Raw genomic sequence first — 17471 nt, 5'->3', positions numbered from 1 at the left:
ATGCCATTCGGCCCCTCAAACGTGCTCTACCATTCAATAACATCACGTCTGATTTGGTTGTGCTTCGAATTCCACATTCTCATCCTTCCCCAATAACCTTTGATTCCTCTGCCCAGTAAGAATATATCCCCAGTACTCTGTATCCAAAATATTCACTGGCCCCACCTCCACTGCCTCCTGAGATAGTGTCCCAAAATCTCACAACCTTCTGAGAGGAAACAAAATCTCCTCATCTCTGTCCCAAAAGAGCAAGCCCTAATTTAAACACACAAGAGGACCCACCCACAAGAGGAAACATCCTTTCCGCATCCACCTTGAAAAAGGGTTCAGCATCATATACACTTCACCCTTCCAAACCCCAGTGAAACCAGGCCCAGTCTGTCCAACCTTTCATCATAAATCACCTCATCCGTTCAAATTTTGTGGACCTCCTCCAAACTGCCTCCAATGTATTGACATCCTTCCTTAATTATTTTAAGGAAGACCCAAACTATCCACTGTTTTGGGTCTCACCAATGCCTTCTAGAACTGAAGAATAACATTCTTAATTTTATCTTCAGTCATTCTCATTATTAAAGGTGCTGTCCCATGATCCTTCCTGATTCCGTGCTGTATTTGCACCCTGACATGTTGTGGCTCACGGGCTCAACCACCCGAGCTCCCTTTACATCCAAACTCTCTCTACACCCAAGCTCCCCACACCCAAGCTAGCTCTGCAACATAGTTCACCCTACACCCCAGATCCCTCTACATGTATAACGTCAATTATCGTGGTGTCAGCACAGATACTGTTACAAGTTACTCATTAACTCCATACACACACAACCCCAACAGTTATGAACTCAAAGGCCAGGGCCCAAACTTACAAAAAAAATTTTTTTTTAAATACTGCATAGATCACTGCTTACACCACAACATTAACCAACAAGCATACTTGTGCTCAACAACGCATCTCATCTGAAAGATTCCGGCTGCAATGATCCGATTCCCCCAGTAGAGGGAGATAGTGGCAGTGTGGTAATTTTATTGTATGAGTAATGGGGAAAGTCATTCCAGTCATCTATAGGAATGAGTATAAATCCTGAAGAATTCAAATAAGTCGTTTTAAAAAAATGCAATTAATAAAACAAACTAGTATGAATAACGGTGACCATGTCATTGCACCAATGTATTTGGTTCTCTCCTGTCCATTCAGCAGGGAAATCTGCCATTCATGTCTTGTCTGCATTGCATGTGACTCCATACCCCATATATTTGATGCTTCTCTCCCCATCGTCATGGCCCGGTATGTCACAGAGCTGATGTGAGTGTATCAGGAATGAAGATAGCGTGTTGTCGCTTTTTCAAGAGCTGTTAGAGATAGGCAATAAATAACAGCAGTGCTGGGAATGAATAGAGAGAACTAATGAATTGAAACAAAAACAGAAATGGCTGGAAAAGCTCAGCATCTGTGAAGAGAAATCAGAGTTAACGTTCCAGATCCAGTGACCCTTCCTCAGAACTGAATTGAAGTGACAGTCTGGATTACATGCTGAAGTATGAAGTATCCCTTTTGGATCTGAGGCAAGAATTGTATCAAGGAAAGACGCTGTGTCAAATACATTGGAAACTTAGCTTTGAAGTTTCGTTTTGATGATTATCCTGAAATAATTATCATCCAGGCTCCTTGCTCCACATAGCTGAAACTTCAGAGAATTGCTGATCAATGTGGAACTATTGCTCAGCGTATCTTTGAAAGGGGAAACAAAATTTGAGTTGGTCAGAGAAGGAAGCAATGTTATTTTAGTCTCCACATTACAACTGAGAGAATTGAGCATCGTTTTTTCTGCTGAAGTCAATCATCCAACCTTTCATATCTTCTGGCATTCATTTCTAGTTAGTTTAATCAACTGGTTCAGACATATGATGGCACATCTTGGGGACAAGTGGGACCTGAAACTAGGCCAACCTTGTCCATTGCTTTCCTTTATATCCTGACGAAACGCAGATTATTGGATCCAGCTTGGTTCCCCAACACTGAATCTATCAAATATTGCGGTAATTTTATTCGGTACTATTTCTTCACTGAAAGTTGATGTCTTTTCTCTTTAAGATTTCCGAAAGTTTCTACTGTGATTTGAACACTGACCAGATCAAAGCCTTTCTTCGTTCTCACACGAATCAAATGGCGCAATCCAGTCTGAGTAGGTCGGCCATCTTCTCCATCACCTACCCTTCTCCAGACATCTACCTGGTCATTAAGGTGAATTGCTTATATTAATTTGAGTGTGCTAACTAAATAGTTTGCTTGACTACTCTAGAGACTATGACTAGGATTTCCTCCTGGAATTCATAGAATCATAGAATCCCGACAGTGCGGAAAAAGGCCATTTGGCCCAACAAGTTCACACCGACCCTCCAAAGAGTAACCCTCCCTGACCATTCCCCTACCCAATTACTCTACATTTCCCCCTGACTAATGCACCTAACTTAAATGTCCCTGAATGCTATGGACAATGTAGCATGCCCAATTCACCTAACTTGCACATCTTTGGATTGTGGGAGGAAACCGGAGCACCTAGAAGGAGCCTACATAGACAATTGCTTGGGGCTGGACTCGAACCCGGTTCCCTGGTTCTGTTAGGCAGCAGTGCTAACCACTGAGCCACAATGCTGTCTATTGAGCCACCTTGCCATCCATTGTGCAGGATATGGCAGGAAGTTCTTTGTGATTGACCCCTTCAGATGTTTGGTGGTCCCTGCCAATTCCTAGACTTTCTTGGTTCAGGGCAAAGTTGTGAAAATTGAGTTTAAGTCAAAAGTATAGAGATAAAACAGAAAATGTTGGAAGGAATCAGTGGAAAAGACAGCCTCTGTGTAGGGAAGAGAATGAACATTTCAGGTCATGCCTTTCATCACAACTGTAGGCTGAATTTTCCCAGCCATTGATTAGTATGGACAATGGTGGGAAATTTAGGAGAATCGCGGTAAGGAGATTCCTGATGTCAACAGCCAAAGCAACTCTAACCAAGTGTTGAACAGATAATTCCTAGTGATCAGGGGAGGCCTATTACAATGTCATATCACCTCATTGATAAGCAATTTCCCATTCCCCCACTGACCAGATAGACACTAAGCAGTAATACTTCCTGACAAGAAAGTCAGAGCAGTAACCTGGCAACTCACTGCTTGTTCTTTTGGGTCTCCATCTTGGACACCAGTCACCAACATCTCGAGGCATGCTCCATTGGCAGTGACCACACATGTCCCTTTAGGCATTAGGGCCCTGTGAGCAAAGCGAGGTGCCAATTTTGACATGTCTGGGGTAATTAATAAGAATTGTGCACGGCAGCTAGAGACCTCTAATACTTGAGAGGGTGCAGAGCTGGGCATTAAAGATGCTACCACTGCCAGGAATCCAAGGTCATTGGAAGAATGGTGAGTACTTCTGCCTGTGGCAAGTGGGAGAATATGATGAATGGTGTATCTTGGGGAATGGCGCGGGGATAATGAAGTAAATTTGGGAAGATATTGTGAGAAAACACATGAGTCATAAAGAGAAACCTTCCATGAAAGTCACCAAAATTGACGCTTGGCTAATTTATCCTTTTAAAAAGTCAGCTCTGTGCTTTGACTCTGTGTGTTGATTTTAATCTTTTAAACAATCTATTAAAGATAATTAAAAAACAGAAATTATTGGAAAAACTCAGCAGGTCTGGCAGCATCTATGGAGAGAAATCAAAATTAATGTTTTGAGTTCAGTGACCCTTCTTTAGAAGAAGGCTGGACTTGAAATGTTAGCTCTGTTTCTCTCTCTACACGTGCTGCTAAACCTGCTGAGTTTCTCCAGCAGTTTCTGTTTTTGTTTCAGATTTTCAGCATCCACAGCTCATTGTTTTGTTGAAAATAGTAATTATTTAAATTGAAGAGAAAGATAAAGATATAATCCAAAAAGAAATTTGTATGTTACTTAAGAAGGTACTTGTCAAATGAATTCTTACGATAAAACACTTGTGCCTTTACTATTTGCTTACCACCTGTTTGTTTTCTTTTAGATTGAGAAAGTCCTTCAGCAGGGAGATATTGCAGAATGTGCTGAACCATATATTGTCATGAAAGAATCCGAGTCTGCCAAAGTAAATCATATTTTCATATTTTTCTCTGAATGTTTACTTGTTAATGTACAATTTCCATTAAGATTACACACTCCTGTACTTTGATACTTGAGTAAATGTGACTCAATCAATATAGTAAAATAAAAATTAAAATCCAAGTCAAGATTTCCTGTTAGCTATCAGTCGCAGGTTTACCCATGGAAGGTGTGCATGGATGAATGTATCATAATCCTAAATCTTCAATGCAGATTTTAATTCTTTATTACTATGGTAAATATTCAGTGGGCAAGCTGAAAAATGTGTTGCTGGAAAAGAGCAGCAGGTCAGGCACCATCAAAGGAGCAGGAGAGTCGACGTTTCAGGATTCCTGAAGAAGGGCTCATGCCCAAAATGTCGATTCTCCTGCTCCTTGGATGCTGTCTGACCCGCTGCGCTTTTCCAGCAACACATTTTTCAGCTCTGATCTCCAGCATCTGCAGTCCTCACTCTCTCCTATTCAGTGGACAAGGCCAACATATGGGAAATGTAGTGATACAGCAAAGGCTACATCCCTTTTTACTGAGTGTATAGAGCAGTGTCTTTGGAGCACTGTAGAAATCTGAGGGGGAAGTATTCAAGATAGATCGTTACTCTATCGTTTCCCTCCCAATAAATTCCTCAAGCCTTTGAACCCTCTGGATGGTCCCTTTGTGTGATGCTGTCAGCCAGAAGCACATTCTCTATTATTTATATAATGATGTGGAGGTGCTGGTATTTGACTGGGGTGGGTAAAGTTAAAAAATCATACAACACCAGGTCACAGTCCGACAGGTTTATTTGGAAGCACACTAGCTTTCGGAGCACTGCTACCTGATGAAGGAACAGCACTCCAAAAATTTATGTAATGAACTGTCCTGAACTGCATGCAAAATTCAATCTGTCACCTAGCCACTGTTTCGTGGCCTCTTTGCATTTATATGAATTGCCTCTATGTTTACAACTCTGAACCCTTCGTCTGGGGGCAGTCAAGAAATTCTACAACAATTGTTGTAGATGGGTCTAAACGAGTTAGTCATAGGGTCATAGAGTCATAGAGATGTACAGCATGGAAACAGACCCTTCAGTCCAACCCATCCATGTCGACCAGATATCCTAACCCAATCTAGTCCCACCTGCCAGCACCTGGCCCATATCCCTCCAAACCCTTCCTATTCATATACCCATCCAAATGCCTCTTAAATGTTGCAATTGTACCAGCTTCTACCACATCCTCTGGCAGCTCATTACATACACGCACCACCCTTTTGGCATTTAAGACTTAATACAGTCTTATTAAGTCTGCCCCATCCCCTCAGGTGACCTAATACAGACATACAAGATGATAAGAGGATTAGATACGGTGGACAATGAGAACCGTTTTCCTTGGATGGTGACGGCTAGCACGAGGGAACATAGCTTTAAACTGAGGGGCAATAGACATGGGACCGATATCAGAGGTAGGTTCTTTACGTGGAGTGTAAGGGCGTGGAACATCCTGCCTGCAGCAGTGGTAGACTCGCCAACTTTAAGAGCATTTAAATAGTCATAGGATAAATATGTGGATGATAATGGAATAGTGTAGGTTAGATGGGCTTCAGGTCAGTTTCACAGGTCGGCCCAACATCGAGGGCTGAAGGGCCTGTACTGTGCTGGAACATTCTGTGTTCTAACATAAGGAGATCAGCACAACTTGAAGAGTCATCCTGAATCAGTGTACTCGGTGGATTCCTGTAATGGAGTTGTGGCCAATTTGTAGGCAATGCTTGATCCAATGAATTGAAACTTAAACTGATGATAACAATTGCAGAAATTAGTACAAAAGTGGACTTGAGCAAAACTCAAATTCCCTAATCTTGTATACTAGTTCAACCAATTCTGTACACATTGAACATGTTAGTGCAAGCGGAAAGAAGCAGAAAATTTAAAATACACTTCCTTTTATCTAAATTAATTAAATCCATTTCTCTGCATGGAGCAGCATTCTCTACCCGCCTACCAATTGCTAACACTTCTACGCCATCCTGTCTCCTCCTCCATCTGTCTTATAGTTTACTGTCTCCTCAACATTAGTATCATCAACAAATTTGGATATCATTTGTCTTGTGACTACATTCACACTTCTTTGCATAAACAGAGGGATTGAGACACAGATTTGTGAGCACAGCCCTATGCAACAACTTAAAAATATGTGTTTATCTCCCTATTTTCTCCTTTTATTCAACAAGTACCCTGTCAATGTTGATGCATTTCATTTAATGTTATATGTCTTCATAATATTTGTCTCAAAAGTGGTGGTTATTGGATCAATTGGAGCTTTCAACATTGTGCTCAATAGATTTTTGTTATGTAGTTGTACTAAAGCATGTAGAATGTTAAGATACAGATGAAATGTGATTTAAGACTCTTGTTAATCTGTAAAAAAGATGTGAAACTTGAAAAGTTTCACGAAAGATTTACAAAGATGATGACTGTACTGGAGGGTTTGAGCAATAGGGAGAGGCTGAATAGACTGGGGCTGTTTTCACCGGAGCATCAGAGGCTGAGGGATGACCTTATACAGGTTTGTAATATCATAAGGTGTATGGATAAGGTGAATAGCGCAGGTCTTTTTCCGAGGATGGGTGAGTCCAAAACTAGAGGGCATAGGTTTAAGGTGAGATGGGAAAGATTTAAAAAAGACCTGAGGGGTAACTGTTTCATGCAGAGGAAGGTGCATGTATGGTATGAGCTGACAGAGGAAGCAATGGAGGCTGGTACAATTGCAGCATTTAAAAGGCATCTGGATAGGCACATGAGTAGGAAGAAAGGGTTTAAAGGGATATGGGCCAAATTTTGGCAAAGGGGACTAGATCAGATTGGGATCTCTGGTTGGCATGGATGGGTTGGACCAAAGGGTCCGTTTCCATCCTGTATGACCCTGTGACTCAGGATACTCAAATATTTTAAACCAATGAAGGAGTTTAGACACACATTCACTGTTGTAACAAAGGAAATTGAATAGTGCAACTGATTTGAAAAAGCGAAATGGCCTACTTGCATTTTAATATTCCTAGGAAATCATTAATGTGTTCCTTTTAGCTTACTATGCCTAAAGCATATGTTTTATTATTTTCTCAGAATAAAGACAAGATTGAGAAACTGAAATCTCAAGCAGAGAACTTTTGCCAGCGATTGGGGAAATACCGTATGCCGTTTGCATGGGCTTACATAAACATCATGAACGTGGTCTCAACAGCATCAGACAGGGATTCCGTGGAGGTTGAAAACATCAATGGTAACATAGTCAAACTAAATTCTCACTGCAGCAGAATTTCAACTTTTGTTGTTCTCTTAAGAGTGTTACAAACTTTTTGTTAACTGAAGTAACTTTTTTTTGTGATTCCCTGATAAGGTAAAGGAAACAGTGGAGACAAGAAAGTTTTCACACAGCAAAGAAGACTTTCGGAGAGGTCAGCTTTTCTGGAGGATCAGTATAATCTGTCCAGTTTCAAAGCAGCCACAATTACCATCAATAATTTCTTTAAACAGGTATTTTTCAGCATTGTCTAGTTATAATGATGTTTCTGTACTACAAAAAAGTAATGAATATAGAGTGTTACTTAGAGCAGGTGTGTTTATGGTTTTGGTATTTTTGAGCAACACAGATATCTGTCATGGCACCTCAGACCACATGTAAAAGTAAAACCCAAGATCCTATTGATTTGCAAATGTCTATATACATCTAATTTAAAACAGAACCAGGTGTGAGGTACTGGTGCATTATAGCCTCCAGCCCACAGATTACAGCCAAGACTAACCAGCAAGAATAGAAATAAGCCCAGTCACTTGGGCTATGAGACTTTGATGTCCAGGATTAAGGAACTGCATATTACCCTTTGTCTTGATAGCTTGCCAAACACTTGATATCATGCCTGGGAAACAAATAGCAAATCTTTCAAGTAGTTGCTGGACTTATTCCAAGGTTCCAAAAGATATTTCAGCATGCTTTCAAAGTGATGGAACATCACAAAAGGTTTTGGTTTAAGTATTAAGCAAATTAACTTTATGTAATTTACAAGCAGATAAGTAACAGATATGTAATCTCATATTCCCAATTCCTCCGCCTCCACCGTATCTGCTCCCAGGAGGACCAGTTCCACCACAGATCACACCAGATGGCCTCCTTCTTTAGAGACCGCAATTTCCCTTCCCACGTGGTTAAAGATGCCCTCCAGTGCATCTCATCCACATCCCGCACCTCCGCCCTCAGACCCCACCCCTCCAAACGTAACAAGGACAGAACGCCCCGGTGCTCACCTTCCACCCTACCAACCTTCGCATAAACCAAATCATCTGCCGACATTTCCGCCACCTCCAAAAAGACCCCACCACCAGGGATATATTTCCCTCCCCACCCCTTTCCGTCTTCCGCAAAGACCGTTCCCTCCGTGACTACCTGGTCAGGCCCACGCCCCCCTACAACCCACCCTCCCATCCTGGCACCTTCCCCTGCCACCGCAGGAACTGTAAAACTTGTGCCCACACCTCTTCCCTCACCTCCATCCAAGGCCCTAAAGGAGCCTTCCACATCCATCAAAGTTTTACCTGCACATCCACTAATATCATTTATTGTCTCCGTTGCTCCTGATGCGGTCTCCTCTATATTGGGGAGACTGGGCGCCTCCTAGCAGAGCGCTTTAGGGAACATCTCCGGGACACCCACACCAATCAACCACACCGCCCCGTGACCCAACATTTTAACTTCCCCTCCCACTCTGCCGAGGACATGGAGGTCCTGGGCCTCCTTCACCGCCGCTCCCTCACCACCAGATGCCTGGAGAAAGAACGCCTCATCTTCCGCCTCGGAACACTTCAACCCCAGGGCATCAATGTGGACTTCAACAACTTCCTCATTTCCCCTTCCCCACTTCATCCTGGTTTCAAACTTCCAGTTCAGCACTGTTCCCATGACTTGTCCAGACTTGTCCAACCTGCGTAGCTTCTTTTCCACCTATCCACTCCACTCTCTCCTCCCTGACCTATCACCTTCATCTCCTCCCCCACTCATCCATTGTACTCTATGCTACTCTCTCCCCACCCCCACCCTCCTCTAGCTTATCTCTCCATCCTTCAGACTCACTGCCTTTATTCCTAATGAAGGGCTTTTGCCCGAAACGTCGATTTAGCTGCTCGTTGGATGCTGCCTGAACTGCTGTGCTCTTCCAGCACTACTGATCCAGAATGTAATATAGTTACCTACTTTGTGGGAGATGCCTTTTCACCAAGTTATTCTAAATGATGCTAACATGTAAATAACTGAGTGATTCTTTTCTCAAAAAGATATGCCTGTGTTCCTTCAGACTTTAGGGAGGAACTCAGTCTCAGAGTCTTAGAAGCCGACAGCATGGATATAAATAGAATTAATTATATGTTGTTTGAACTATTTATCTGAAACTAATATAACAACCATCATTTTTGACTTGTGAAGGAGATATTAAAATGAATCTGGTTTAGGTTACTGTTAAACTTTCTCACAGTAATTTTCCTGGGCCTGTTATACCATTTTACTGTTTTTTTCCTGTTGATTGACTGATGGCACTTAGAGATCCTGAGAAACCCCGGCAGATATTCTGTTCACTTACGTCTGCTGATTCAAAGAGACATTAATCAAATCAAAACTAAATAAAAGTTGCACATTCACAGGAAATCTTTGGTAATTCGTGCAACTGACTGGACATAATTTCATTTCCAGTTGTGATTTGTCATTAGAGTTCCTTGAACTCATCTGCCTCATAATGTTTTGCAATTTGATTAAGTAAGTTCAATAAATAACATATAGCAGTAAAATTTATTAATAATTATTAGTCATCACAAAATAGGCAGAGCTTAGAACTGGTGACATTTCTTTTGTAAGGAACTGACTTTCAAATTTAAAATCAGTCCCTTTGATAATCTTTAGGGGAAAAAAAATCCATTATTTCTCTGAATCAAACTCCAGATGAATGAGAAGTGAAGACAAAACAAATACCGGAACTGTGGGCTTGTTGGTGTTTAAGACAAAGTTCATATTTTTATTAAGTAAAACCTTTGGAATTAAATAAGCATAATATTTTTAATGACCTTGTTTAACAAGTCTCCGATGGGCTTGGGTTGAGTTTTCTTTTGTGTTGTTTTCAGGAAGGTGACCGGCTAAGTGACGAAGATTTACTCAAGTTTTTAGCGGAACTGAAAAGGTCCTCTGCATCACTAAGGAGATTGCGGCCAATATCAGGTATCAGTTCGACTGACTTAAACAGCACCTGACCAGGAGGCCAACATTTGCATTTAGAAATCAGAGACAAATCGAGCTGACCAGTTGAATTGACACCATGAAGCCTATTCAGATTATCTCCTGTATATTCAAATTTGATCGAATGCTGTTGTTTTAGAATGGGCTAAACGTATCGAAAAGAAACAAAGGGCTTTGTTTTACCGTGCCCAGCACAGTAATTGTATTCCATGGAATGAAATTCCAGGCCCACCAAGGCACTGGAAGCTGGCCATACTGTGTTGACTAAGTTAGAAGGCTGCCTCCATTTATGAGGCATCAGTATCTACTGGGACAGTTCATAACATGGTTATAGCATGGCCCTCTGTGGCTCATCCCTCACCCACAGCCATGTCTTTCCTATCCAGCTCACCGTCCACTCCTCTTGTATCTTCCATTCTACCTCCAGTATTGATGAGATACAGATCCAATGGGCCATTTAATTACATTGGAAATCTTTGAAATGTTCCAAAAATGAAAAGGAAAGCGAGCTTTCAGCATATACTTTCGGAAAAAAGTTGCCCTTTTGTCATCATAAAGCATTAAACACAGCCAGTGAAAATCGCATTGTCATAACTTTTAATACACTTCACAATTCTTGGTATCATACAAATAGCAGGTAGATAGGATAGTGAAGGTGGTGTTTGGTATGCTTTCTTTTATTGGTCAGAGTATTGAGTACAGGAGTTGGGTGGTCATGTTGCGTCTGTACAGGACATTGGTTAGGCCACTGTTGGAATGATGCATGCAATTCTGGTCTTCTTCCTATCGGAAAGATGTTGTGAAACTTGAAAGGGTTCAGAAAAGATTTACGAGGCTGTTGCCAGGGTTGGAGGATTTGAGCTACAGGGAGAAGCTGAACAGGCTGGGGCTGTTTTCCCTAGAGCGTCAGAGGCTGAGGGGTGACATTATAGAGGTTTATAAAATCATGAGAAACATTGATAGGATAAATAGACAATGTCTATTTGAGTACACTCTTGGTCTCTTATTGTCCTCATTCTTTGCATCTAGTTCCAGGCTGTGAGGCTACATTGAGGTCTAAGTCAAGTCTTGAGCATTCATTTTATCAGCAGCACTCATTGCTTTTGTTGCTCATTCTCAGTGCATCATTCATGCATTGCTTTCCAAGGCTGGGGTAAGTGAGTTCAAAACACACAGGTCTCTCCAGGATTCAATATCAATATCTGACACCCCTTCACTCAAATCGTCATGTACTGACACTTCAGGTCCTGTGATACTGCTGTGAAAACTCCTTGCTTCCATATCACCCTCCAGGTCTTTATCCTGTAAATGACTCCACTCTGTCGGCTGTCTCCTGAGGCTGCCCTGAAGATGGAAGTCAGGCACCTGTCACCAGCTGCTTGGTGACTCTGCCGGGTTCAGGAACTCTGAGATCCTATATCTCATCCAATCTCAAAGGAATGCCCTTGCCCCAATTAGAATTTGCGATAGTTGAGTATCTTTGTTCTTAGCATTTCTCTAACATCTTGAATTGCCATCTTGAATGCAGCTATTGCATCATTGACTTGGCTGCCTCCATCAGGAGGGGAGGTGATCCATGGGGAGGATTGGTCTCATCTGAGAGAGAGAGAGTGTGTAGAGTATAGCATGTTGATGAGTTGCGGCTGAGTGTTGGTGGTGATGGAATTAACAGCATGAACTAGCTCTGCTCAATTTACAGTTGGTTCTGCTATAACACGTGTTTCTACAACATGAATTGGCTTTAAAGCAACTGAAGAGTTTAGACTGTTATCTATAGAATGCGATCTTTCCTTACATGTACTGACTATAATGCGATTCTGGCCCCATTTGATTTAAAGATGCAGCTATTGTGCAATTTCCTTATAACACAAGATCGCATGAGAATAGAGCTATCGTGTTATATCAGAACTGGCTATTTTTATTTACTCTCAGGAGGCAAGGTGCGCACACAATCATAGTGTACAATTAAATCATTTGTACTGCCCATTACCCTCTGAGACGTGGTTGCTTAGAGCCATAGACATTTCAAAGTTCCTTTTGCTCTGGAAGTTACCTCCCAATTCACCTTGACTCCAACATGGGACACCAAAACAGACACACCAATCACATGCTAACACACTGGCTATAGGAGACACCTTTGGACTGTGGCTGGGATTGGCCTGTGTGCATTCGGTGAAGATATCGATAATGTGTGGAGATGCTGGAGATCAGAGCTGAAAATGTGTTGCTGGAAAAGTGCAGCAGGTCAGGCAGCATCCAAGGAGCAGGAGAATTGATGTTTCAGGCATGAACCCTTCTTCAGGAAGGGCTCATGCCCGAAACGTCGATTCTCCTGCTCCTTGGATGCTGCCTGATCTGCTGCGTTTTTCCAGCAACACATTTTCAGCACCTTTACAACCGGGACCAAGGACCATAAAATACATTGCAATGACCTCTCAAGGTCCCTTGGCAACCAGACATTCCATTCTAGGCCAGAGTACACCTCTCGCAATTTGACACTGCTCATGAAGATCAGCAGCCATCCTGGGCCAGTGGTGGCACTCTCTGGTCAGGGCAGGTGCCTTTTCCTTCATTATGTGGCCTGCTTGACCATGACACTGTACCAACACCTGAGATTGTTGGGAAGGGTAAGTTGCTTCATCTCTCTCTCTCTCCTCTCTCTCTCTCTCTCTCTCTCTCTCTCTCTCTTTCTCGATAACCTCAGCTGATGCAGGAATTGAACCCACCATCCAGCCAACTGAGCTAACCAACTCCAGGAAAATGTAAAGCAGCTGTATCCAAGTAGAGTTAGTCAATCACAAGGAATACCTAAATTTCTCCAGCTATTCCAGGAAGTCATGCTTTCCAACAGCTTCTGAAAGAGGGCTGGCCCTGTGTGGCCAGCGTTAGCAATGAGTTAAGCAGCTGCTCAAGAATGAAACATACACCAATTAATTACATTGCTGTTTGTAGAAAACAAAACTGTGAATGCTGGAAATCAGAAACAAAAGCAGAAATTGCTGAAGAAACTCAGCAGCTCTGGCAGAATCTGCAGAGAGAGAAACAGAGTTAATGTTTCAAGTCCAGTGACACTTCTTCAGACAAAATGCCGACTCTGTTTGTTTCTTTCTCCACAGATGCTGCCATACCTGCAGAGCGAGTCCAGAATTTTCTGTTTGCAGAATTTGCTTGTGACAAATTGGCAGAAGCATTTTTCCATAACAATCATCGAAGTGAAGCATGTTCAGGCATCTTTAGAAGACGTAACAAAGTCCTTTCTGATTCATGTCTGCTGTCTTGTTACAGGTTTAATCAAGCTTGAAATTTCACCAGCTGCAGAGAGCCCCCCCTGCTGTTTTACACCTGAACTTTTACCTGTGAAACCACTTATTGAAAACCGCAGCCGACCAATTAAAGAAATCCTTGAGTTCCCGTCTCACGAAGTCTTCGTTCCACATACGTCGTACAGGTGAGTGGGTCCCTGTGTAAAATTCAAATCTCCTCAGCCTTTACATTACTTTTGAAGTTGTTTTGTCCTTATCATTCTTTCTGTCCTTCCTTTTATCTAACCAGTTGTTGTTAATAATCTTTATAGATTGAGCTTTGCTGATCTCACAGATCATAACACAAAAATCTTAGAGTGGTTTAATATGAAGGTTTGAAATGCTGCAACTTCAAAGGAGGAATTGTTTTCAGTTTTCTAATTCCCATTGCGATTCAGTAAATGCAGACGGAGATTTCAACCTGAAGAAGGGGCATTTGTGATCTTTTGGTGTCCCAGTACTTCACACCATTGTCGTTATATCTCATCGTGTATCTTATTTCAGACTGAGAGATTGTCTTATGAAACAGATCAGATCATGAGGGGCCTTGACAGGGAAGATTCTTTAAGGATACGCTCCTTTGTAAGAGAGGCTCGACTTAGGGAACACAGTTTATGTAGAAGAGATGTATGGTGGCTCAGTGGTTAGCACTGCTGCCTCACGCTGCCAGGGACCCAGGTTCAATCCAGCCTTGGGTGACTGTCTGGGTGGAAATTGCACACTCTCCCTGCATCTTCGTGGGGTCCCCCCTCAGTCTAAAAATGTGTAGGTTAGGTGGATTGGCCATGGGAAAAGCAGGGTTACAGGGATGGGGTGTGTCTGGGTGGGATGCTATTCGGAAGGTCAGTATAGACTCAGTGGACAGAATGGCCTGCTTCCACACTGTAGGGATTCTATGACTGAAGCTTTGCATTAAGGGCGGCACAGTGGTTAGCACTGCTGCCTCACAGCGCCTGGAGACCCGGGTTCATTTCCCGACTCAGGCGACTGACTGTGTGGAGTTTGCACGTTCTCCCCGTGTCTGCGTGGGTTTCCTCCGGGTGCTCCGGTTTCCTCCCACAGTCCAAAGATGTGCGGGTCAGGTGAATTGGCCATGCTAAATTGCCCGTAGTGTTAGGTAAGGGGTAAATGTAGGGGTATGGGTGGGTTGCGCTTCGGCGGGTCGGTGTGGACTTGTTGGGCTGAAGGGCCTGTTTCCACACTGTAAGTAATCTAATCTAATCTAATCTAATCTAATTCCAAGCAGAGATCAGGATAATTTATTTCTCTGATAGTTGTTAGTTTGCAGAATTAAGAGCGGAGGCTGGGTCATTGAATTTAACCAAGGCTTAATTACAGGTTATTTTGTTGATAGACAAGGGAATCAATAGTTAGAGGGGGGAATAGACAAGAAAGTCATGACCTCATTGACAGGCAGAGAAGGCATGAAAGCTCTTCTGGCCCATTCCTGCTCCTAAGACCCACGTGCTAATGTGGCTGCATGAGGCAATTTCAACAGTACAGCAGGATTATAAGGAATTCAACTGTCTGGATGGCAGATCCTTCAAAACAGGGGATCCACTCTGCTCTGCTGCTCTGTTAAGTTACAAAACTTGCTTTTTTAAAAAAAGGTCAGGTGACACTATTACAACTCTTTTAAAGTTATATCATTCTGTGAAACTTTATTCTTGAACTGGAGCTTTCAAATATAATTCATATAAAGTATCTAAAATTGTATTATCTATGAGAACTTATTGATCTCTGAATACAATCACCTCAGAAACATGCATTTTTATTTAAAAATAGCCCAAGGGGTTTCTATCTTTGGAAATATACATGTAAATTCATTAGCTGATCATTGTAATGCTAAAAAACACTGACACTCTTACCAATATTGTGATTAAGCATGTACTGAATTTAAGTGAATATTTAAAATACAAATGTAACATCAAACAAATTCTTTGCTCACTCAGTCAATATCTTTGGTAATAAGGCTTTATTGTCCACCAGATTCCTATTTCTTAATTCTGACACTGTCAAGATGAAGCAACACCATAGTTAACACTGGCTGTTACTGATGTGCTAACTTTGAAAAAAAAATCCATTAACAACTTCATTGAAGATAAACAGGAGAACAACTACAAAAATATGAATTATTTGTCAACTGAAACCAGCAGAAGTCATTCTAGTTTTAGAGGAGGTTTGTGATTTGAGAACTGTCACTTCTCGACAATAAGAAAGAGCTCTCTTTTGGAGAGTGATTAAAGCATGATACCTCCATTTTTAATCAGCTGCAAGTTGACTCCTATTTATAAAATGGAAACAAGACCCTGACAGTAGCTACTCAATAGGACAAAATATAAATCAAGAAATAATAGGTAGCATCTGTGAATAGACCGCAGAGATAATATGTTATGTCCAGAGCCCATTCAAATTAATTCGTGTTTCCCTCTGCACAGATGCTGCTAGACTGCTGACAGCACTTTCTATTTTGGTTTCTGATCTTTAACATCCACAGTTCTTTGTTTTACTTGAGCCTAATAAAAAGCTTCCCTTAGAAACTCACCTGGTGTGATCAAGGCAGGCAAAACCGGACAGTGATTGACTCTGCTGCCTCACAGTGCTAGGGATCCAGGATCAAGTCCAGTCTGAGTGGACTTTGCACATTCTTCCTGTGTCTGCGTGGGTTTCCTCTCACAGTCCAGGGTCGGTGCATTCTTGATGGGCCAAATGGCTTCTTTCCGCACTGCAGATATTCTTTGATTCTAAAGACCATTTAATCTTGAAATCAGTTGAAGTGCCCCATCACTACCCTGTGGTGAGACAGTGTGTCTTAGGGCTAGAATGTAGGAACTATTGACCCATATGGTTCAGTTGTATAATGAGTTAACACTTTGCCAAAAGACCAGTTTAGGGAGTGCCACATTTTTAAATTGCCGACATTAAGACTTCTGTCCAGTAAATACCTTCAACATTAGATTACAGTAATAACTTCAAGGTTGATTGAAGCTCCTGAAATTGGAAATGTCATTGAAGTAATGGCTGTGAAATGGGATTGGAAGGTACTAACCATTGACCTGCCCATCAGCACTTAGAGAGGCTGCAGCACCTGTCTCTTTTTGATTACACTGCCTTCGTAGGAAAGAAAATATTGGAGAATGTGCCATGTGATGGCTTTCATTAACAATAAAGGTTAAGAAATCCAGGAAAAGTAAGTTTGTAAAATGATTTTTGTGGGGGCCAATAGAAGTTGCAGGCAGCACAAAAAGAATTCTGTTCTGTTCTGGTCTGCACTGCACACACAATCATAACACTCCTCCTTGACTCTTTCCATGGTTTAACAAATTACATTGATATTTCTGTTTGACACAACATAGCTATCATCAGCCGTCCTTCACAGTTGAAGATGACTTTTTTTTTCACTCTCAGGATGAGTCTGTAGGTGGATGTACAGACCGTCATGGTTACTGCAGGCTCTGTTACACTGGGGGAGAAGGTGCTCTTGGGAAGGGGTGGGTGTGAGATTGGTGTGGCAGTGCATTCCTTGCACTGTTTTCTCCTGGCTTCTGTTTATTTCCGGATGGCAAGTCTCGAGGTACTCGACACCTTCCTGGATGCTCCTCCTCCACTTTGGATGGTCTCGGGTCAGTGATTCCCAGGTGTCTGTGGGAATGCTGCACTTCCCCAGTGAGGCTTTGAGAGTATCACTGAGGTGCTTCCTCTGTCTACATGGGGCTTGCCAGCTGTTTCAGAGCTGGGAGGAGAGCACCTGCTTGGGAAATGTCGTGTCAGTCATAGGGTCGCAGCTGA

At 42.1% G+C, this 17471-nt stretch overlaps 1 protein-coding gene across 7 annotated transcripts in view; it reads left to right on the top strand.

Moving 5' to 3' along the window:
- dock8 (dedicator of cytokinesis 8) overlaps nt 1-17471 on the top strand; it is a 273645-nt gene that overhangs the window by 112502 nt on the left and 143672 nt on the right. For all 7 annotated transcript variants that reach the window (XM_060841212.1, XM_060841167.1, XM_060841183.1 and 4 more), the window contains 6 exons: nt 2093-2242; nt 4035-4115; nt 7230-7386; nt 7504-7640; nt 10269-10362; nt 13666-13828. In XM_060841212.1, coding sequence (XP_060697195.1) covers nt 2093-2242; nt 4035-4115; nt 7230-7386; nt 7504-7640; nt 10269-10362; nt 13666-13828 — 782 coding nt within the window. The remainder of the gene's footprint in view (nt 1-2092; nt 2243-4034; nt 4116-7229; nt 7387-7503; nt 7641-10268; nt 10363-13665; nt 13829-17471) is intronic.

Source organism: Hemiscyllium ocellatum, chromosome 2 (assembly GCF_020745735.1).
Source record: "Hemiscyllium ocellatum isolate sHemOce1 chromosome 2, sHemOce1.pat.X.cur, whole genome shotgun sequence".
NCBI lineage: Eukaryota > Metazoa > Chordata > Chondrichthyes > Orectolobiformes > Hemiscylliidae > Hemiscyllium > Hemiscyllium ocellatum.
This window is presented reverse-complemented; position numbering and strand designations above follow the sequence as displayed.